General features: G+C 34.4%; 1 protein-coding gene across 6 annotated transcripts in view; it reads left to right on the top strand.

Annotated features, from left to right (window-relative positions):
• RUNX1T1 (RUNX1 partner transcriptional co-repressor 1) overlaps positions 1-23,360 on the top strand; it is a 148,804-nt gene that overhangs the window by 42,867 nt on the left and 82,577 nt on the right. The window contains exon 1 of one of the 6 annotated variants that reach the window (XM_087931493.1): positions 6,465-6,728. The exons of the other annotated variants lie outside the window; for them this stretch is intronic. Within the exon in view, the coding sequence (XP_087787619.1) occupies positions 6,722-6,728 (7 nt within the window). The 5' untranslated portion in view covers positions 6,465-6,721. Of the gene's footprint in view, positions 1-6,464; positions 6,729-23,360 lie in introns of those variants that run through there. 6 annotated transcript variants of the gene reach the window in all.

Genomic DNA, 23,360 nt, shown 5'->3' with positions numbered 1-23,360 from the left:
CTGCAAGCTGTCTGCAGTTTGGCAGTTTGAATCTCACCAGGCTCAAGGTTGACTCAGCCTTCCATCCTTCCGAGATGGGTAAAATGAGGACCCATTGTTGGGGCAATATGCTGACTCTGTAAACCGCATAGAGAGGGCTGTAAAGCACTATAAAGTGGTATATAAGTCTAAGTGTTATTGCTATTGTTATTCCAACCATCAACAACTGCTGGAAAGTTCTCCTTTAATTAAGGAGAGAGAATGGCATTTATTTTCTTTCTGTCTTCTGCAGTGTAGGCTAGTAACTCAACCATAACCACTTCCCAAAGCCTGGGACTTCGGCTAGGATAATTTAAAGACAAGTGATGAGAAATCTATTCCAGTGAGGCAAATTCCACTAACCAAAGTATTTGGATAACATTGGTGTGTAAATTAGCAGCTCTAGAGTATTGCTAATGGATATATTAAATAGTAAAAGAAGTTGAAAAGGAAAAAGTGTTCCTTAAGTAGCAGTCTCTCCTTATAGTATTACTGTAGTTTAGTCATCTGAATTTATGTAGAGAGCTCTATAGTGTTGCATATTTGCTCCACCTGGTGGATTTTATGAAGAATGTCTTAATCCCTTTTAATAAAGAGCTGTGTACAACTGAAACACAAGATCCTACTCAGAGTAAAGCCGTCTTTTAAGTTTAGAACAATAAAATCCTTCTAAAGAGCAATATATTCAAAGTAAAAATTGATATCAGATGGTTTGCTTCCCTGCATTCATTTAGTTTAGTGATTCTTTAGCAAGACATACTATTTCAAACCAATTAATAACACCTCTGCCTCAATTTCATCTAAATATATAGCTTTTTGAAGTTAAATATGATCATTGAAAGTTGTCTCTCACTCCATTGCAAACAGGCAACACTTGATATAAGAAAAAGCAGTTCCACCCAAATAGGTAATTGTGTACAGAGATATTTCTGTAGAGTATTTGTCATAAAAAGGTCCAAGTTTGGCTGACATAGGTTATTTTCTTTGGAATCCAATTGGATATGTTAATATATGGATTCTATCAGTTCAGCCTTCCTGAAGTTCTCCCTCCCTTTCTCCCACATATACACAGATAATTCTAAATTTTAAACAATCTTTAGCATGAAGTGAAAGTTAGGAACTCGGGTGGCCATATGTGGAGAATTTTGAAATCTTTTTGTTCCCTTTAAACATGCTGCCCACAATCCTTTTTAGCATTTGTTTGTTATAATAAAACAAAACAAAAAAAAAAGCGGGGGGGTTGGGGGAATGAAACTGGTATCTCATGAATGGTTCCACAGAGCTCTGGAGCTCTGAAATGTTGCTTGCAGTGTGGTGTGGTATTCAGAAAAATCTGTCCAGATGGCTGCCAGAGCTGCAGGTTTTTGTCTCTGGTACTGAGAGGAGGGAAAGTTCATTGGAGCATATGCTATCAACCCTTTGCATTTTAACAAAACTAACTCGCTCTCTCTGTCAGAATGGGGAGGTGATGACACTGGGACCAAAAAAAGAGTTCACTGTTCTATTGCAATCCCCTCCAAAAAGGGTGAAAAACACATCAAAATGCTCCTTTTAAAAAATATAATGATAAGTGGGGGTCTAATATTTATCTAAAGGAATTACGGTATTCCATTTTGGAACCTATAATGCATTGAGCATACCAAAGGTGTTTGTTTCTATGTATGGATGTATAAAGAAACAACAATGGATTGGTTTTAATGTCAGGTATAAGAGATTCAAATCATTTGAGAGATTATTACATCTGTGCTCAGAATAAGATTTCTGGACATTAATTAGCTTCATTGGTTATATGGAAGTCTGTATGATAGGTTACAGATATTTTTTATTATATATTTATGATTGAATATAAAGTTGAAGGTATAGCACTTGTTTCATTGAAAAGATGGATCTCTAGTCCCTTTTCAGTTTGCAAAGTGAATTGCAAGATAGTAATTGATTATTCATAATACGTATTTATGTTACTTGTAGAATGTCTTTGGACAGTAGCTTATTTCCAGTTTGAAATGCCTTGAATTAGGTGTATATAATTTTATCTTGTGTGCTAATTTTACATAACTTCACTAATTGGATTTAGATTTTATTTATTATATTTAGTATGCAGCCAGGTTGCTATGATGCTGACATTTGTCACCATCATGGCCAGTATTGCCCTCCTTCTAAGATATCTGTATATGTGTACATTTAATACTTAGGACCTCTTTTAAGATTATTATATATGGGGATTCTCTGAACCACCTATCCCAAAGCATATTGAGAATAAGAAAAAAAAACTCCCCCCCCCCAATACAAAAATATATACATTCGCTAGTCTCTAAACATAGGTACTTTTTTAAGAAACAAAGTATTGTGGCAAAGTGTTGTCATCATACTTTTTTCTTCAAGATACAAATTGAAAACACAAATCACATGTCATCATGAATTATTTTAATGATTTTTTTTAGTGGAAAGAAAATTGTCTTTGTTAAAGGTTTAGTGTAGGTACTGCGTCATGGCAGGACTAAGAAGAAAATCAATTATTTGAATCTCTGATCTCTGTTGGAACATTTGTGCTCTAACTTGAGTACAGTTATGATATCTAAATGCAGGTCTTTACACACAGATTAATCTTTTGTAAAAGGTGTGACACATCTAATTTTCATCTTAATATGAAATAAGACAAAACACATTACTGGAAAACTGTTTTCAATGTTTTTTAACGAGAGGAAAGTGACTTAGAAATTTCCTAGAGAAATATAATAGGAAATACTGTCACTCAGTGCAAGACATTAATAAATGATTTCATTTGATACTGTGTTTACTGTACATCACATTGACAGTCTAATGAATAAAGTTAGGAAAGTGTCCAAAAGGAATTTCTCCACACACACAAAAAAAAACCCTCAACACTTCATCTGTTAGGTGGGTTTGCCTTGTCAGTAAAATTTCTAGTGAAAACACTGATGACTTCCAGCTGAGTGGAAAAATCCAATCTTTGGGATCTGACAAAACCTAGCAGATCAGAATTCAAAAGTCCAATGAATGCTTCTTTCTTCACTCGTCGGTCACCCATAAAATATTATTTTCCAATATGTCAGCCTCATTTGGTGGCCAGTGGCCTGAGTAGAAAAATGGAACAAGTGAGTAGAGATTATGGAGTCTGTTCTTTTCAACTGGCATGCTACTTCATGGAGTAGCTTTGCCTCTAGATGAGGGGGTGTCCTAATGACCATTCATCAGTGCTCGTTGCCTGATCATTGAGTGCCTTCTCATTCAGTTTATCAAGCCTTGCACATAAAAAGTCAGAATAAGCATTATCCAGCTTTGTTAATGCCAAGTAGGAGTAAAATGCTCCATTTGAACCCATTTTGCCCTAGGTTTTTCACTTTGTTAATGCAGTCCTGCTTAAATGAGTGCCTTTATTGGGTCAGTCAGACTATCTGAAACTATTAATTGTCTTGAACTGAATAGCTGGTGGCAGGCCAGAACAGATGGGATAGAAAACTATTTGGTTGGCTGTATTGCTTTCAATTAGGATCAATGAGGTTTCAATGCCTTTGAATTAACTCACTTAATAGTAGCTATGTGAAGTCACAATGTATCACAACAGTCTGTGAGAAGAGAGGGGAAGTTGGAAAGACCCTCAGAAAAGCATTTTCTTCCATAGCTGCTGATAACAAAGAACGTTCATCAACTATATATGCAATTCAAGGGACTTTCATCTATTGTAGTAAGTTAGTATAAGCACAAGGAGGAAAAGAGTCTGTTTTAAAGCTACAGGCCACTATCCTGACCTGCATATTGTTTTATTATGCCTACATTAATTTCAGCACACCTGATTGCACAAGAAGTTATAGGCTTAAGGCTCTAGCTTGTGGGAATATTCTCTCCTGTGGATAATTTTGTGACATTATAGTTTTGTAAGTACACTACATTTCTCTGCATGCAAGAAAAAGCAATATGTTTAGTTTCTTGTATTGATGAGGGGATTCTGTGCAAATCACGCAAGGAATACTGTTAGTTTTCAGAACTGTTAATCGCTATTCAGATGATCTTAATTGTTGTTGCTTATTTAAGGTTCATTTCATGGAAAACAAAACATTAAGTTGAATAAAAACTGTTACAGCATTGCACGAGTGCATTAAAAAATTTAAAAATCTAGAAGTATTTATTTAAGGAGAACTGGCAAATGAGTTGCTTGGGTATTAAATATGGGAGGGGGTGGCAGGGCAAGTATATTATTCTGCATCTGGCTGCTTGAGAAAATGCTGAAGTAGGCCTCAGATGTACAGGCATTCTGTGAGCCCCCTTCCATAAGTAGTCTTCTAGGTGAGAATCTCTAGGGATCCAGTTTTTGTTGACGTGGATCAATTTAAATGGCAATTACTGTAGTCAGATAACAGCTTAAAAAGCCTTTTTACACATAGAAAAGATGCATAATCACACAGCATATGGTAGCATTCAATGTTCTGAGCCATAGTTTAAGGATTTAAAATGTGTTGATATTGACCCACTTTTAAGATTGAATAGAATTCTATTTTATTTAAATGTGGTAGTACTTTTAGACCCATTCTTTTCTCCTCTGTTTCTAAAGCTACATCTGCCTTACTTGTGCAGTGATGAAACACTGCTTTTCCATTAGCAAAAATGCCCCCTGCCTATTCACATCTGAAGCATAGTCTTATGTGTTTGCTTTTAAATCATAAATAAAGAAATAGTGGTCTCTCTTAAACACTTCACTGCATAAATATTATCATTGTGTTCTCTTTTGCTTTCTTCTTTTCAGGTTAGCTGATGATGTCTGTAACACTTTTTGCTTTATAAGAGTTTTGTTCTCATTTCCTACATCCCTCAGAATTGTATTATGTAATATACATTCGACATCTGACTGCTGTTGTCCTCCAAATAAATACCATTATGTTCTTACGGTTGACATTGAGGAAACATTGTACAATTTTTTCTTTAAAAACAAATACCACAAATTCAGCAGTAGACTTCTCTCTCCCTCCCCCACTCCCCCTTCTCTCTGCCTCCCTCCCTTCCTCCCCTGCTTGCTTGAAAGTATAGTACATCATTTAATACATGATCAATAGCAAGTATAATCAGTTTGCTTCAAAGTGCCAAGTAGTTCATTAGACAATTCCTACTTATATTTCCTTCCTTCCTTCTTTCTTTCTTTCCTTCTTTCTTTCCTTCCTTCCTTCTTTCTTTCCTTCCTTCCTTCCTTCCTTCCTTCCTTCCTTCCTTCCTTCCTTCCTTCCTTCCTTCCTTCCTTCCTTGAAGAAAAAGACAATGAATACAACACATACTCAGTAGATTACATTTTGTTAGGTCCAGAACATTGCTTTATAAAGTGGACATATTTATATCTCTTTTTTCCCCTGGTATATTGACATGAACATATAAATTTCGCTAAATGTTTAGAGAGAATGCAGCAATATGGCTTTGTTTGAATGGAGCTAAAATTGGAAACAAGATGTGGTAATTTTTTTATTTTTTTTTTGCTTTTTTAATAGGCGGGGATAGTGGATGAGTGAATAGAGTTGGTTTTTCCTCTTGCTTAGAATTTTGCGTAAGCCTGAATTCATTGTGGAAAGTATATGAGGATCAAGCTTCTGTTTCGCCTATGAAGCAGAGGATGCTTTACAAAGGACAGAAGACAGACTGCTGAGAAGAAAATAGGCGGCTTTAGATAAAGCACTGTAACAAAGACTTGTAGTTTTATGTATCATGGTGTCCATTAAAGCTTAATAAGGAAGAGTGCATTGAACCTAGCCAGGCATATGTTATTCATGGAAAGAATAAACATTTAAGAGATGCGCAGAAATAAAAAAAAATGGGAAGAACACGATTGTTTAGCTTTTGAGAAAAGCTTTGCAGGGAAGATTTTTGTTTACATCTCCCACAGTTTGATATGCAAGGTAGAGGGGAGAGTAAGCCACAAATGTTTGGAGCGTATCAATGCTAGAATCCCAGGGGGATTAAATGCATTGTGGTAAAATGAAACTGGACTGCCTTTAAGTGTGTTCTATTTTATACATACCATTGAGAGCCTGACAAAAGGAGTGATTTTGATACTCCGCTCACAGTGATAAAAAACCATATCTCAACAGCAAAATTATTCCCGTTTCCCTGAAAAATAAACCTGCATGCTTAAGCCAATTCCTTCTGCACTTTAAAATTAGCAATCCAGGTTCAGCTCCCCCTTCCCCTTTTAACATTTTATAGCCATTAATTGGGCAGAGAAAGAGAGAAGGAAGTGCAGGTTTTTAATAGATGCTTTCTCTGGAAGAAAGGGTTAACTTTTAAAGAGGGAGAAAATGAATAATTCAGTGTTCAGCTTTATCACTCTGCATTTTGCTATCTGTTCTTTTGGTCCTCTGGAACTTGCCGTGAAAGGTACAGTAGAAGAAGTCAGCTGGGGGGCTGTGATAATTTGCACACCCATCCCTGTCATTGTTCTGCCTGAAGAGACGGGGTTAGGTTCAAGGCCACATGTGCTCCTGTCATCATTCACATTTCTGCTCCAAGTGCAATACAGAGTGTCAGCTCTCCATCTGTCTTTGCAAATGTATGAGCCCAGCATCCTGCTTCCAGCTACAGAGGCACAATCAGTTAGGATGGCCCTCCTTGTTTCTCTGTGTTCATTCCAGAACAGGAGGCACTGAGACCTAAATAACCTCGCCTTTAGGAGAGAATCGGTTACTGTGGCTCTGTTTTATTCATAATGCCTGGTAAGTGACCCCCCTTTCCCTTTCGTTCTTCCTTGATTTTTCTTCTAAGCACTAATCATTTTATGGACAGATTTTTTTGACAGATAAACTGAAGACTTTGGGGTTGGCATACGCAAAGAATAGTTTGAAATGTGAATTGCATCCTATTTGTAGCGGGCTGTGTAAAGTGTGTTAGCGAGTGTGTGTGTGTGTGTGTGTGTGTGTGTGTGTGTGAGAGAGAGAGAGAGAGAGAGAGATAAAGAGAGACAAGGATTATTTAGGGTATAATAAATTGCAATGTTGAAAATTAAAGGAAGAAAACGCAGTGGCCAGCCTGTCTGCCTGTGGATGCACGATTCAGTGAGTTTGTGATGAGAAAATGGGTTTTATTTCTTATGTTTGACTATATTCTTTTATCTGTGAATCTTACATCAAGGAAGGAAGACTTGTGTAATTGCGAGGAAAGTCCTTACAATGAGCTTTTGGAAAAGCTGTTTGTGTTAGAGACCTGAAATGAGAGGGAATATAACAGATTGCTTCTGATTTTGCACTTAAAACCAACCCGCTGTCTTTCACAAGCAGCAGCTGAATAGTGGAACCGTGTTTCTCCTTAACATCTCCTTAAAATTGCATATCTGCTGAATGAGTGAAACTGTTATGGAAGTGGAAATTTTTAGCATGTCAGTTTCCTCCTGAAAATATTATCCTTGGACCTTGACCTCTTGCCTAATTGATAAATGGTACTGCCAGTGGAAATATTTCATTGGTGTCGAGTAAATTATGTGAAGGGATTTTTTTTGAGGGGGGGGAGTATGTGTGTGTGAGAGGAAAAGAGAATCTTTTGTAAATGAAGGAAGAATGGAATCTTTTCAGTGTGCATTTTGCAATGTACATGTATGTTTGCAACATATTCATGTCATGATAATTAGTTTACATATATATATAGCGAGTGATTCTACAACTGATTGGTTATTTTAGGTAGGGAGGAGGAGAAGAAAAGATGCTGTCTTGGCTGAAGAGTGTGTACCCATCACAGATGGTGTTTTGAAATAGTATCTGCCAGTTTGCTTTGACCACAGTTGTATGTAGGTATTGCCAGTGTTTGAAGAATTTATTTTCCTCTAGGATGTGCATTCCTGGTCATTTATATCACTGGTTTTTTGTTTGGTCACAATTGCAGTCCCAAATCAAGAAAGTGAGAATATATGTGCTTATAGTACAAGGCTGAGAATTGGTGCAGAGATAGAGGCAGATTAATTTGACTAAATATCAACCAAAGATAGAAAATACCAGTTTTAACTCTTTGTCTGGAAGTGATAATGAGCAGATCTTATATTCTGAGAAAAGTAATCTTAATTAGTTACATAGCTATGACTGCAGTGATCCTTCACATTGAAAGGCTGCAATGTTTTCTATAGGAGTTTTGCATGTAGGGATATATAAACTGTAAATGCTTCTTTGGAATGTTATGTTTGTTATAAAGACGGTCTTAGAAATAAATAGTTTTGTGATGCTTAAACTGTCACAGAGCGTCTAAAGCATGTGCATATCTATATACAGTATCTGTATCTTTAAACTTAATAAGTCATTGGCTCTCAAATTACTTAATTTACCTACTAGTTAAATCACCATGCATCTTTAATACAAAGGGGTGGAACTCCAATTGTTTCTATAGAGACTTATCAGTGGGTAGAATTTAATAATTACATAAAATTTTAATTTCCAGCAGACTTTTTAACTGGAAACAAAAATGATGTACAAGTGAGGCTTTGGGAAGAGAGAGTCTTAATGTTAGCTCTGAGTGTTAGAAATCTTGCACTTGGATACAGAGAATACCCTAACAGCTGTGACTGAGAGCATGTGCCAGAATGGAGATACTTGAGCAGATCTGACACTTGGCTATTTTTGACACCCATCTGTAGTCCCTTACCCCTCCTTCCTTTAGGATGCACTGCCTCTCAATCTGTTCATAGCATATTTCAGCCTTTTATTATTATATTGTTGGTATTTTTTCCTCCAAATCGGCATTATTAGCCATCTGGGAAAGATTTTGTACTTTTAAAATAAAGATATAATGCTCAGGAGAGGAAAAGATGTTTAAATTTTATGAAATCAATATTATGTCATTGTTGTTGTATGTAAGTGCCTTGAGTTTTGGGGAAGCATTCTTGCAAGAAATTCAGGTGTTTAGGATTCTTGCACTGCAAGAAAAAAATGAGGGATTACATACAGTACTCATATTTTTTATGGTTTTAAGTATAGCAATAACACTCTTACAAATAGTTACAAGTGTGATTAGCTATAAATGTTTGCCTTTCTAAAGCCACTCCTGCTGGGAAGGGAGAATTACAGCACAATAAAGTGAATATTTTAAATAAATTCATATAGATATATGGATAGTAGCAGTACATGACATTGTACTACATAACATTTGAAATTAGTCCACAATACACAGTCCTATAATAATACTATGAAACTAGGTCTTACTTTTCAATGTCTTTAAGGTGGAGCTTTATAATATCTTGAATTTAGTAGGAATTACCTCTGAGTAGACATAATTAAAATTGTACAGAATGGCGGTAATTTTATACTGTTCACTTTTTAAACAAAATATCAGCCACAGTTTATGAATTTGTTTTGTTATTAGCATTGGTTTAGGGTTGGGGTGGTTGTTGTTTTGTAAAATCACAAATCTACCAGTCATTTTACCATCCTTTCAAATAGCAGATGTTGGCCTACAGAATGCTTTATTGTTGCCCTTAGCAATCTTCAGGATAGTTGCCTTAAAAGGACAATCACTAATCACAGTCATTGCAGCCCAGAAATAATGCTGTTCTTTCAGAAGATGGCTGGTATTAGGTCAGACCACCCCTTCTTTACTTCTGCTCTCCAGATGTGGCTGCAAAACTTTTTAAGTTCATGTTTCCAGGGGGGGAAAAAGGAGGAGGGAGTGTTTTCAAATCTGGTTTTACTTAAGACATCTCCATCCTGGAGTGCATTTCATAAATTGCCCACATATTTTTCTTAGCAGAGAACTTAACTGGCTATAATTTTAAACACATGGTTACATCATGTGATATTTTCAAAACATTTGTACACATAAGCTATAAGGTCCCAGCCGAAATGATCCATCATCTCACAGCCAGCCCTTTTTTAAACAGTATATCTGCATGTTCCATTTAGCAGAACTATATATTATTAGCTTACATTCTGGGTAGTAAAACATTGCATTGCTGATTGTAAAACATGGATTTTATTATCTGTTGAAAATTGATTTGGCATTTATAGCCACTGTGTACCAGAGAAAGGCTTTCTGGATTTAAACTTAGTGCAAGCCACTGATGATATGTTTACAGAAAAGAAGCACAATGCTGTTGTCCCAATAACATCACCTTAGGAAGATCCACCTATATCAAACTTTTTGTTTATTTCATTCTGATTGAATGTACATGTGAATACAGCAAACAGCTTAAACACTATTAACTTGGTTCAGTTCTGTTTTAACTTGCTGTTGCTATGCTATTACTTCAGGACAATGCTTTACAAAACAAGTGTTCTGCCAATTGTAGAAAGTACATCTGGAAATATTTAAAGGGCTTCAGCAGTTAATGCTGTATCACTGTTTCAGTCATCATACTTAATGTCTTAGCCCAACTAAGGGTTTAGCCAGTGAGTAAAACCTTGATGGATATTTTTGCCTCCTAGAGAACATATTTACAGTTGGAGACAGTTATCTAAATATTTTCAAGAGACACAATTTTGATCTCTGTCATCTTTCATGTTAACAACAGTTTCTGAAGTTACTCAGAATAAATCTATTTTGGGTGATTTTTGAGAGAGGGACTTTCTGTCTGGCTTGTATACAATATAATGTTAAATAGAGCTGTTATTTCTCAATAGAAGTACTTAATTTTAATTATTTCTCAATAATAGTATTCAATCTTCCTAACAGACAGATTCTCTCATATATTCAGTTTATCCTCCTGAAACTTATTTCAGGCAAAAGATTCCAATAGACAGTCAAGTCAGTCAGTCTATCTGTCTCTATGCCCATATCTCTTATTATTTATTTGATTTCACAATTTGGGTCCCAATTTTGATCAATACATTTTGGAATTTTTGTATAGAAAGTGAATGAGTTTCTGTCATAAATCAGTCCACACTGATTTATTCAAGGAAACTTGAATGATGAATGAATGTATATGTAATCACATCAATATGTATATATTTGTTAGATATGGAAACTTTTATTTTCTCCGAGACCTTCAAGTGGCTTGTATAGAGATTACTGTTTAATTTTATCCTCACTACAATAACCTTGTAACATATACTAATCCAAAGTTACCCAGTACGTTTCTACAACTATAAATGTACCTGAAACAGAGTTGAGCCAGTCCAAACCCCATACTTTGACCACTGGCTCTTGACGAAAGGAAAAATTACAAATTCAGTATCATACAGCTATTTCCCCTATATGGTGTTCTTCAAATACTTTGGCCATCAGCTCCACATTTTTTAAAATCCCCTCTTTATTCTTATAGAGAAACACAATGAGACTTTTAATAATTTTATATAGGATTGTACTGAAATAAACCAGGAGAATATTTACAACTTTTGCTTCACTTGATTATACTAAATTGTAGCTCAGTTCTCATGATTGCCTTAGCAAGAATGATGTGTGAGTGAATGACAGTATGTCAATCTTTTGTCTTTCTCTATGTTCTTCATTGAACTTAACCAGTGTTAATTTTGTCACAGCCAAAATCTTTTCCTTTGTTCATTGTGTAGAAAGTATATATTCTGTATACAAAGTTTATAACTTATACCTGAATTTTTGAACTATCTCCACTGAAGAATATTAGGGTTGAGGTAATGCAAAAGGATAAAAAAATTCAGAACAAATATACTATTTAAAAAAAGCTTTCTATACTGTACTTCCTCTCTTCCATTTTATACTCTTTTCTCATATGATAATGTAAATTACTACAAGGTGGGCTGGATTAAAACAACCTGTTTTTAGCATGCTGCAGTTGGGTATGACTGGACCCATAAAATCCCTTTATTTTAGGAGCTTTAACCAATTCATTCTTCATTTCCAAAAATCAGCTTGGCAAAGAACAAACATAGCCACTGTTTTATCTTAGGTGAAGTTATATTTGGAGGGCCAGGTCTACATTACAAAGGTGTAGATCACAGGTGTCAAACTTGATTGCTTCACATGACATCACGTGACATATTGCAACATGTTTTGCCTTTGCAGAGCTGGGCTGGGTGTGGCCTGCATGTGATGCATCCATCCCGCAGGCCGCCAGTTTGACACTCCTGCTGTAAATGAGGCATTTTGTGTTTTTCTTTGGTGCCACCTATGGTTATCTGGATTTTTGAAGCCCAATTCTAAAATATTTAATGTACATGCAATCTGTACTTCCCTTTGTATAGAAGAAAATAGCTGATGAATTGTGAAAAGCTAAGGCATTAACAAGTGAACAAAAATTCACAAAGCTAAGCCCCATTAAGGTGAACTATATATGACTATATTTCTCAGAAACATTTAGTAAATAATCATCGTATCTGATTATTATAAGTGCTACTGTGTTTTCTTCTTTGATATCTATCCATATAGTAGGTATTATACCTTTCTGTGTATCTTATACAGAAATTAAAGGGATCAGACTTTTAATGGCACCTGTGTTTTCAACATTTTCATGTGAAGGTTTCGAATTATAAGCATCTGACTATGACTTTAATGATTATTCATTATGTCAGCCTTTCAAGGTAGATCAGATTAGGAATCCAATGTAATGTAGGTTAATACTACAATTATTGTAAAACCATAATAAGAGACTCTTGCAAGTCTGAATGTACTTCTTGCTTCCCTCCTTTTACCTTCATAAGAAGGGGTGAATTATTCAGATTACATTCTTGCTCCAGAATCAGTTCTCTTTTATCTGACTATTGTCTTGGTAGAGACTTTTCCTCTTGTCCTTCAGGGCCATTCCCTCTGTCCTCTGCTCATTACAACTTTTGATACATTTGATTTTTTTCATTTGTGGGAGAGGAGGAGAAGCAGGAGGAGGAGTTTGATATTGTGCAACATACATTTGATTAACACATCAAACAAGAAATGTTATTGTGCACATAGTTATGAATGCTCATTTGATTTTTGTTCTTCTTCTTTTAGCTCTGTAGACAGTTTTTCCATTCACAGTATATCAAAGACAAGTTGGACTTGAAAGTGCCTATTTGCTAGAAATTTCATTCAGATAAAACATAACTTTTTAAAATAGTTGTTGAAAAAAAAGCTCAGATTTTAAAACACAGCTATAGAGAAAATTAAACTGCCAAATATATCCTTCATTATATATTCTTAATCTTGGAAGCAGAAAGAAACATCTAACCTAATAACTGCACAATATAGGAACACAAGGAATATTGCACAATGAATTCATCAAACTCAATATCTATCCCAAATATAAGAAACTGATATATTGTGTGTGTGTTCAAGTTATAATTCATGGAATTTCCAGTCAGCACAACAAAAGCGTTCAGTATGCTAACATTGCCTACTTCTGGTTTCTGTGTTATATCAGCATCCCATTTGTGCATAGTTGCATTTTATTTTTATTCTTTTTTTTAAATGCTTATGAAAACTTCTATTTCAAGAGACTTAGTTCATCTGAATGTTAAAAGAAAAAAAAATCAATTTTTGCTCCCATCAATGTATAGAATACTTACTCCATCAAAATGACAAGAAGTATATAATTTGTTAGTCACATAGCAAAACGTCTTTTCTCCTCTAATTTTTATCTAAAAATTCAACGCTTCCCTCGGTTGTTTCATATGTGAAAAAAAAAGCATGGTTTCCTTTTGAAATCGATAGTAAGCAAAAAGATTCTAGAACCACTGAATTGAAGGAAGCCCTATAGGCCACTCAGTTCACATCTAGTTTATCATCCTGCCATCTGGAGGTAGGAAATCCAGTTCTAGTATATCCCCAAGAGATTGCTATCCATTCTCTTTAGAATGGATCTTCAGAGAAACATAGAGAAAGAGCCATCTGCTCTTTTAATTAATTAGTTCTGTTCTTAAACTACTCTTTCAATAAAAGATTAAACCAAAAGACTGTAAAATCTAGTTTTTATTGCATTTTTAAATTATTGTATTGGTTTCTTAAGCTGTTAAAACATTTTAGATATGTTTAATGTTTAAATTATGTTTTGCAATCTGTCTAAAATACTTCATGTGTAGAATGGAAACACAATACTGTCAGTTATTATAAGGTCACATGTCACTGAGAAGTTCACAAGCGATATAGTCCCACCATCCTGTTCACATTCCAAGTATCCTAATGACTACTGATATTATTCATTATTAATTGGTTTGATTTGTTTTGATTTGTATAGCTGCCCTTCTCACCAAAGTGACCCTGAGTGGAGAGTTAAAACAACAATTCAATAAAATGTTTAAAAACCAGTATAGCTACATAAAGCAATCAATATCTAATCTTAATTGTCTAATCTGTTTCTAAAAACATTCAAATGGATGGATGGAGATATATATATATATATAATATATATATAGATATATATATAATCACAATTTTGGGAGTACATTCCACAAATTAATCACATAGTTTGTGAAAACATATTTTGCCTGCCTTTAATTTCCATTTAGCTACATTAGTTATCAGGTCTAATTTCATGTCTTTTTCTAAACTACCATGTTTGGAAAGCATAGCTGTTTTTCAAGAAAATTGCTTTTCACCCATAATCATTTTAGATTACCTTTTCTGAATACTTTCCAGTTTCAGAATATTATTTTGAAGTCTTGTTAAATTTTGAGTTTTGTTCAGGCACCTTCACTAATCCAGCAGGTTTCTTCTGAATCTATTGGAGAACCTGATGCATAGATTTACTACTTGGATTATTTTCAAAACAATTATGTGGGAGATAAGTTTATGGTTGGTAATAAATGCATTTCTCTTTTCTATAAATTCTCTCTTAAAGAAGAGAGAGTGAGAAGGGAGTGTTAAAAGAAAGAAGGGACAACAGAGAGAGAATTAGATCACTCAGTGAAGGGCACTTTGAATGAATGTAGCGCTTTGAGTGAATTAAGATTTTTATTTATATGGCCATCCTTTTATTAGAACTTCCATTCTAATCCCTACTTTGTCTACAAGTCAGGATTATTTTTCTCAAAATAATTTTTATTAGTCAACTAGTATAAATACGGAACATTAAATAAACCAATACACAAAGGTAATAATCTTTCCAATACATTTGTGTTCCCTCTTTCATGACAATACAGGAATTTCCAGCAATTATCAATTCTTTACAGCTGTATGTCAAGGTTACCCATCTTTAATCATCCTTTCTTCTTTATAGTACCACCATCTGCATCACTGATGCATATTTTTAAAACAAACAGGAAAATAGAGGATGCGTATACCTGAGAGAGAGAAAAGTATACATACAGACACAAGTAGAAAGAGGAACAAACACATTACTATCACAATGGATAAACATGTATATAAGTAGCAAAGAGAGACATTGCTATTGGGATCAAATATTTTAACAATGCATTGTGTTCTTGTTTCTTTGCTTTCCTTCCATGTAGCTCTAGAAGCTTTTCAGTTATCTGAAGTTATTTGCTCTATTGGCATCTTCTTATGGCGCACCTGTTGTCTTGCAGCCATTCTTTGAACAAACTGAAATAGAAAAAGAGATGTAACCAGAAGGGAATGTTCCACTTCATGTTCTGGAAAGAGAAATATTATATATGAATGGCTGCTCATATAAGCGTTGTTTACATTTAGAAAATAAGTATATCGGGATTTCTGCATATCCTGGCAAGTGGATACTGGCCAATCAACTAGGTACTAATATGGACTAGAAAACAGTGCTAGTGATAGATGTAGCCAAACCAAATGACAGTAACATCAGAAAGAAATGTGAGAAACTGGAGAAGTACCAGAGTCTGAAGGAAGAACCAAATAGAACAAGAAAAGTAAAGGCAAAACTGGTCCCATTGGCAATATGTTCCCTCCCTCCCTCCACCCCCTCTCTCCATCCCTCTCTCTGTCTTCCATTACTTCTCTACTTCTCTCCCTTCTCTTTTCTCTGTCTGTTTGGGCAGCAAGCTAGTCAGTTAACTCCTGTCACAACCAATGCATCAACACTTGGTTGATCCCCCAAAAAGTGAACCCTTGCAGAAGTATTCTAGTAAGAAAGGAGAGGGAGGGAGGGAGGGAGAGAGAGAGAGAATGTGTGTGTGTGTTTTATAATTCATATATATTTTAATGTAATATTTTTGTGTTTTGATAATATTGCAAAATATTAAAATTAAAATGTGAAATTTACATGTCTAGATCTGACTCCTTGCTTCAAACACGTTTCCTTCATTGGAGATGACCAACCTATGGCATGCAGGCCACATGTGATCCTAGCACACCCCTTAATTTTGTGCTTTCAATTTCAGTAGCCAAGTGACAGTTTTAGTTGTTGTTGTAATGTGCAATTTTCACTTGGATTGGAGGTAGCGTTAGAATTTAAGAACTATGAAATTAAATTTAAAGCCTGCTCAAAAGAAAATATTTTCATAATAACTCTTTCACTCCATCCATTCCCTAAAATGAGTGAAGCAAGCTGATGTTTTCCAGCCAAGCAGAGCCATAGCTCTCAGAGGAAATGACCATTAAAAGAGAAATAAGAAAGGAGCTATGGAACTGGGTCACAGTGACAAGGATGGGAGCTCATTTTTCACTTCCAACACTTGAGTTGGTACCTGACTATGTCTTCTCACATATTATTTGTAATGTAACAACCTGTCCCTAATCGATTACATTAAGTCTGAAAAATTCCAGGAAGCTACAGAAACAAATAGCCTGTATAAAAAGGTAAGAAATGAAATGAATTGTTCTTTTGAGATTTGAGTGATGGATTTCCCCCTTTCTTCTTAATCCATGAGCATTGAATTGTGCACATCAATGGCTAGTTGATTTTGCCTAGAAGCACCACTGGTTCAGACCACCACTTTGTACAATAATCCAAAAGATGGCACTGCAGAAAAAAATAACAATACAGTTAGCAAAGGCAAGAACAATAAAATGGCACAATTCTCCTTTATCTGTTTGTTTTTACTTCAAATAAGGGAAAATAATGAATTCTGTTAAGAACTACTGTGAGTTACCAAATGTAATTGTCCACTGTCTTTCATCCACAGTTTATTCCATTTTCATTTTGTTTTTTTAGAATAAGATTGTTATTTTACAGATTATCCTATCTTGTGCCTCCAATTCTAAGATAGCTGGGTCACTAACAACACTTAATTATCCTTTAGAACAGCAAATATTAATTCATTTATGGTATCTTTTCTAAAATACCTGCTAGGCATATTGCATTAAGGGGACTGTTACTGGCACAGTTGAGGCAGGTGAAGTTGTTCTTCTTGGATCTTCATACATGTCTAATAGTTTGTAAAAAGTATTTAGGGATAGTGGTTTTTTTTGGCAGTAGACAGTTTTACTGCCTTGCTATCTATCCTGGTTATCAAATGGTGCTAAAGGACAACTCTGAAGGTATTTGGAGTAACCCAAGCATCTTTCATCAAAATTATAGTGACCTTTGTATACATATGTGTGTATATGTATTTATTTACAGACCTGTTTCAACTCCTACCCTCAAAATGACACTATAGAGCACTGCACACCAAAACAACTAGACACAAGGACAGTTTACCCCCAATGCCATCATTCTGATAAACAAATAATTCCCTCAACACTGTCAAATTATTTACAAAGTCTGCATTACTATTACTGTTAATCTTCTCATCATGCTTTATCACCCATCACCTCCCACTTGTGACTGTGTGACTGTAAATTTGCTGCTTGTATCCTTGCAATTTATATTGACTGTTTCCTAGTATGATTCAATTGCTTATTGTACCCTATGACTATCATTAAGTGTTGTACCTGATGATTCTTGACTCTTGACAAATGCATATTTTCTTTTATGTACACTGAGAGCATTTGTATCAAAGACAAATTCCTTGTGTGTCTAATCACACTTGGCCAATAAAGAATTCTATTCTATTCTATTCTATTCTATTCTATTCTATTCTATTCTATGTGTGTTATAAACACACACACACACACATATATAATACACATGTATATAACATATAAAACACACATATATGATACATACAAGACTGTTTCAGAGTCACCATCAGTTAAAAGATTTGTAAGGGTGAAAACTAGGAGACTTTTCTAAGTCCATCATTGACCACAAGAGAGATCTTTGCAGGCTTCCTACTCAGAAGGACATCCTGGCTTAAGATAGCTCTGTAAGAAGGCATTCAATTGACCTGATTTGCTCTGGTACATAACCTTAATGGGATTAGTCAATAATTCAACTGGTAGTACTTTATTAGAAGGGATCTTTTCTCCACCTTGAGGAGCGGATGTGGTTGAGAGTTCTTCCCAAAGAGTATAAGAGTTTTCCATTCTTCCTCCAAGTTTCCTAGAACTTGCTGCTTTAATTCAAGAAAATCCAGGAAAAAGTAGAATTCTGAAAAGTTTTGGAAACTAAAATCCCTGTATCGCTAAACTAATCAGAATGTGAAATTCATTTTTGAGATATGAATGATAACAGAGGAAAGAACACAGTGCATAACAAAGATGCATAACAAAGACAATTTGGGCTTACATTGGAATCTTTTTGATACAGCTGTTTGTTGATCATTGTTGTTACTATCTTTCAGATTTGGCACAGTAAGCATAATCTGGCCCTTTTTCTTGCCTTTATGAGATAAAATAGATTGAAAACGATGCTTAGATTGAAATAGATTGAAAACGACATCTTTGGAGAATTCTGCTTGGGGAGAAGATAATAAATACTAAGAAATGTGTAAGAGTAGGAAAGCTGAGGATTTCCTGTTTAAATAAAGAAAAAGAAAAAAAAAGAAAGGAAGGAGCATTAATACATCTTCCTAGGGTTTGATGAGACATCTCTGCCTACTATTCCATCTGGTGCTTATGATACCGTGGCATATTAACTTGCTGCATGCTGCAAGTTCATAATGTATTCAAAGCAAGAAAGCATCACTTGCATATTAATTGACACATCTACTTGGGAGCTTTCTTTTGCATTTCAATTATGTTCATTTCATTTAAGCGTTGAGGTGGATACTTTTTTTCCTTTTTCAATTCTTTTGGAATTGTGCAAGTGTCGTATACAATTAATTCCTGAGAGTAAATTCCTGAGTATCAATTAGGATGAGGATTATGGTTGCTAGTGGCCAAGATACAAAAATTTTATTTTTTTAGAATTATTTTTTCCAGTATATCCCTTTACATTCTTTTAGTTGGATAGGCAAAGGTTTATCCTTATAAAGTAGGCATGGCTGTTTACTTTAAAATATTTCATAATCATATTTGGGGAAATTGGAAATTTCTATGATTTTCTATGTTCATTATCCAAAGAGTTATGTAGCAATATGTTTTTATTTTTCCTCCTAAAGCAACATTTTGTTAAAGAAACATTGACTATATAAATAATTAGCATTAGTTAATTTTGAGTCTATCTTTCCTGGAAACTATAGGTCTTAAACTATGATCATATTTTAACAGTGTAAATAAATTTAAAGTTTCATTTGCTGACATGTATTATCTTGTAACTTATCAGAAGTTAACCTATCCCTGATAAATATATGCAACAATGAACTTGATTGTTGTACTCCATTTATACATAAAAATAAATGTATGCAAACTGGCCTAAATATTTTCAATAATTATTGCATATGTATTTTTGTATGATTAAAAGAGATACCTTCATACTATAATGTTTATTCCAAAATTGTTCTTATTGATTTTTCTCTTCTTTTAAAAAAGAGTAACCATCTGAAATTTGGAAGTGAAGGGAGACAACATTTAAGTATTTGGTACTGCTTTAGTCCTAATCTCACAAGCTCTTATTTGCCCTGGGAGAAAAGTTGCCATTGGTACTAATTGGAGGATTGAATTAATGGTTAATTACAGTGACCTGAGCCACCAGCAGTGAGTTTAAAATCCTCTGAAAGTAGGAGCTGCTAATTATTGTAGGGCTAGTCTATGGTGCCATATTTAAATTCATTTGATAAACAGCTGTTACTTGGTTTTCTCAAGAAATGCATAATTTATTATACATCAATTAAATTATCTGAAAGTTCCACAAGCCTATGACATTTAGGGTTTTCTGGTTTATAGGTTTGAACCCCAAGAGCTATAATCAGAACACAAAAATACATTCATATGGTTTTATTAATTTTCAATCAGGCATATACAGTATATACAATAGTCTGTCTGAATTGCTGCTAGGTGTCTCACAGTGCTACATCATAATAATTCAGAATGGAGTTATTAGAATAATACAGGGAATATAATGAGTTAGGAAGATACAATCTGTAAATAATAGAATACACTCTAATGTAGAACTCAGTGTACAATGCTTTAAGCAGACAGATTTATCTGATTCAGGGTTATTTTTCTCAAGTGATCATTTTTTAAAAAAAATTCTTTTAAATCAGACATACTTCTTCCTTACTGTTAAGGGGAACTAAGAGCTGTTGTTGGCCTTTGAGTGCTTGTAGGAAGAAGGTCACATTTATAAAATAGGGAAAAGGAGGAGCAGAAATGTAAATAGAAAGATAAGGGTGTTGAATATAATTGCTTACATATCATGTGAGAATACACACTGGAATTGGGGTCCACATTTAAAGTTATTTCCATCTACTTTTACGTGTTCTTTTTAATATTTATTTTTTTCTTTGAATTCACCTTTGAAATCAAACAATACAGACATCCATCCATGTATAAACACTCAGAAAATCTTCTTACAGTGAATTTTGACAGAAGAACATCTGGAAATGAACAGCTGAACTAGCATTGGTCAGCTTGAAAAAGCTCTGATGAATATGAGTCAGTGCTATTTCCTTTGATCCAACTATGGTAAAGATTATATGACCTTTGACTTCATAGTTGGTTATTTGCATTTTTCTTAGAAAAGTAAGAAAAGTTTGATCTTTGATGATTGAATCCGGTTGATTGTAGATTGGCAAAATGAGCAGTGCAGAAGGAGCAGGATGCAAAACTACTGTGATGAACAAAAGTCTGGCTTCTTCTTAATGGTTTATGGTTATAACTTGTACAACTGTGTGCACAGTGTTCCCCCTGTTTTAAATCAAAGAGTAAAGTTGGAACTTGGTGGGTAGAGATTGGAGATTAGATTAGACTGTCATTTTTCTTAGGTGCATACTGCTGACTGAAACTGAACAATTAACACAATTTCTTGCTTTATTGAAATGACTATACAGTATGTTTAGATAACAGTAAGCATCATCATCATCAGTAATAATATAGGTTCACTGTTAACAAAAACAATTGGGGTTACACACCTGCAAAGAATTTACAAATGAGATAATGATGTTGTATTGTAGCATTTAAAAGGCAGATCAACAAGCATATATGAAACACCACAGATCAGACAATGCTGTTACTGTAAAAGAGAAAAACATGGTTCACACATGTAGCAATATGAAGGAAAAGTCAAATTAAGAACACACACCCCCCCCCAAAAAAAAAGTGAAACAAAATGTCAGGATTTGCAAATTGAGTTGCAAAGGTGCAGATTTTTGGAAGAAAAAGTCAGGTATAGTACCAATAGTAATTGAAGCTCTTTGAACTGTACCAAATTCTAGCACAATTTATCAGAGTTGACACCATTGAGTGTTAAAAAAAATGAATCTTGCGTGCAACTTCCTACATAGTCCAATGTCATCTTCATGATTCCTAGGCTGTTTGTTAGAACCTGATTCATCAGAAAATACTTAGTTTAAAACCTGTGGTAAACAGATAATTATAATAGAGCAGCAGCTGTAGTTATAAAGAGCTTTTGAAAGTGTTATTTATGCATAATGTTACTGAAACTGTTAACAGCAGCAATCTTCTAAGGAAGTTAAACATTATTCATGTCACATATTGCAGAAGGGAGAAATAAAACTGAGAATGGCTTGCCAAACGAATATAATGTAAAATATTTCTTTTGTACATAATTTTCTCAAATATATACTTTTTTTACACAACTTCCTTCTACAATGTATAGGTCTTAGAATCCAAGTGAAGCTTGTTTGGGCTTGTCAAACTTTTCAACTTTTAATTTCCAAATTTTAGTCCAGGACATGCCTTGTGGATTCTAAAAATATTTTGGTTACTTTAATATAATTTAGATGTGCTTGGTAAGTAATTACATCAATATCATAACTTTTTAACATGTTGTGTTACAAAAAGTCAGTGTTGGGAGATGACACGGGTTTTCTAATGGAGGAATTAGTCATGGATTTTTCCAACATATATCCCCCAAAATCTTTGCTCTTGGAAACTTTATGTTCATACATAAATGCTCTGGAGCCAAATGTGAGAGCTGGTCCAGTTGAACAGGAATGAATTGTTCACCTCTATGCTTTTATAGATATGAAAATTAAAAATACTAAACATTAAAGATATTTTTAAAAAACCTTTACTATAGTGATTTACATATTAAACAACCATCCAGTAAGCAATTGCATATGGATATAAGTGGCACAATTCTAAGCTTTTTTGAAATAAAAATGAAATAAACTGGTAAAGAAAATATCCTATAACCCCCCAACCCTTCCCTGGAGGGTAAAACTCAGTTGGCTCCTCAATGCTTGAAGAACTATGTCTGCCAAAGCCACTTTACTAAGTGGAGTAGCAGATGCTGCAGTCATTCCATTTTCCTCTTAGCTCTTTTGTATTTTTTTCTAGGAAAAGTATTTGTTAAAAAATGTTATACTGTTGCTGTTCTCCTAAAAAGCTCCTGGAATTTTCTGCCTCTGCCTCTGCCTCTCGTACCTTTTATTGAGAAAATATTAATTTCAAACCATAAGAAATTTATACCACAAACTATTTTCTATTTAGCTGAGTAAGATTTATAATAATGGTGATAAGGAAGCATTATTCCAATGAAGAAAATCAACGATGCTCATCAAAATGCTTTAATATCTATTTTAGATGCTGTGATATATTTACAATTACACACATACACACAGGCATGAGAGAACAAATGAAAGTATACGATATCAAGAAAGTAAAAATATTGGCATGGAAATGGGCTGATCACACAAGCAAGAAGAACTGATGGAAGGTGGACCAAGGCAGTCATAGATCCCCCCTTGATAAAAAGTGTCCATGAAAGAGATCTAAAATTGGATGGATTGATGATATCAGCAAGTATTGTGGGCCCAATTGGCATTGGTTGGAAACATGCAGAAGAGGCCTTCATCTTGCAGTAGATAGACAATAGCTAAAATGATGATGATGATGATGATGATGATGATGATGATGATGATGATGACATACACACATGTACACATTAGCACATGTTGAATAAATTGGTATTTTAAATATGTGAGAAAGCTGATATAATTTTTTGTGTCTATATTTTTATTTGCTTGTTGTTTCAGAACTTTTTTTTTACCTGTTGATTCCCAAAGTAATTAAGGATAAAAACAATAACTCTAGTTCTAATCTAAAACCAAATTAAAAAATAACTGACATAAAATCTGATCTAACAATATAACCTGGGCAATCAAATCAGA

This window comes from Pseudonaja textilis, chromosome 3 (assembly GCF_049901715.1).
Source record: "Pseudonaja textilis isolate UNSWEBS1 chromosome 3, rPseTex1.2, whole genome shotgun sequence".
NCBI classification, from domain to species: Eukaryota; Metazoa; Chordata; class Lepidosauria; order Squamata; family Elapidae; genus Pseudonaja; species Pseudonaja textilis.
Note: the sequence above shows the minus strand (reverse complement) of the source record. Positions and strands in the feature narration are given on the sequence as shown.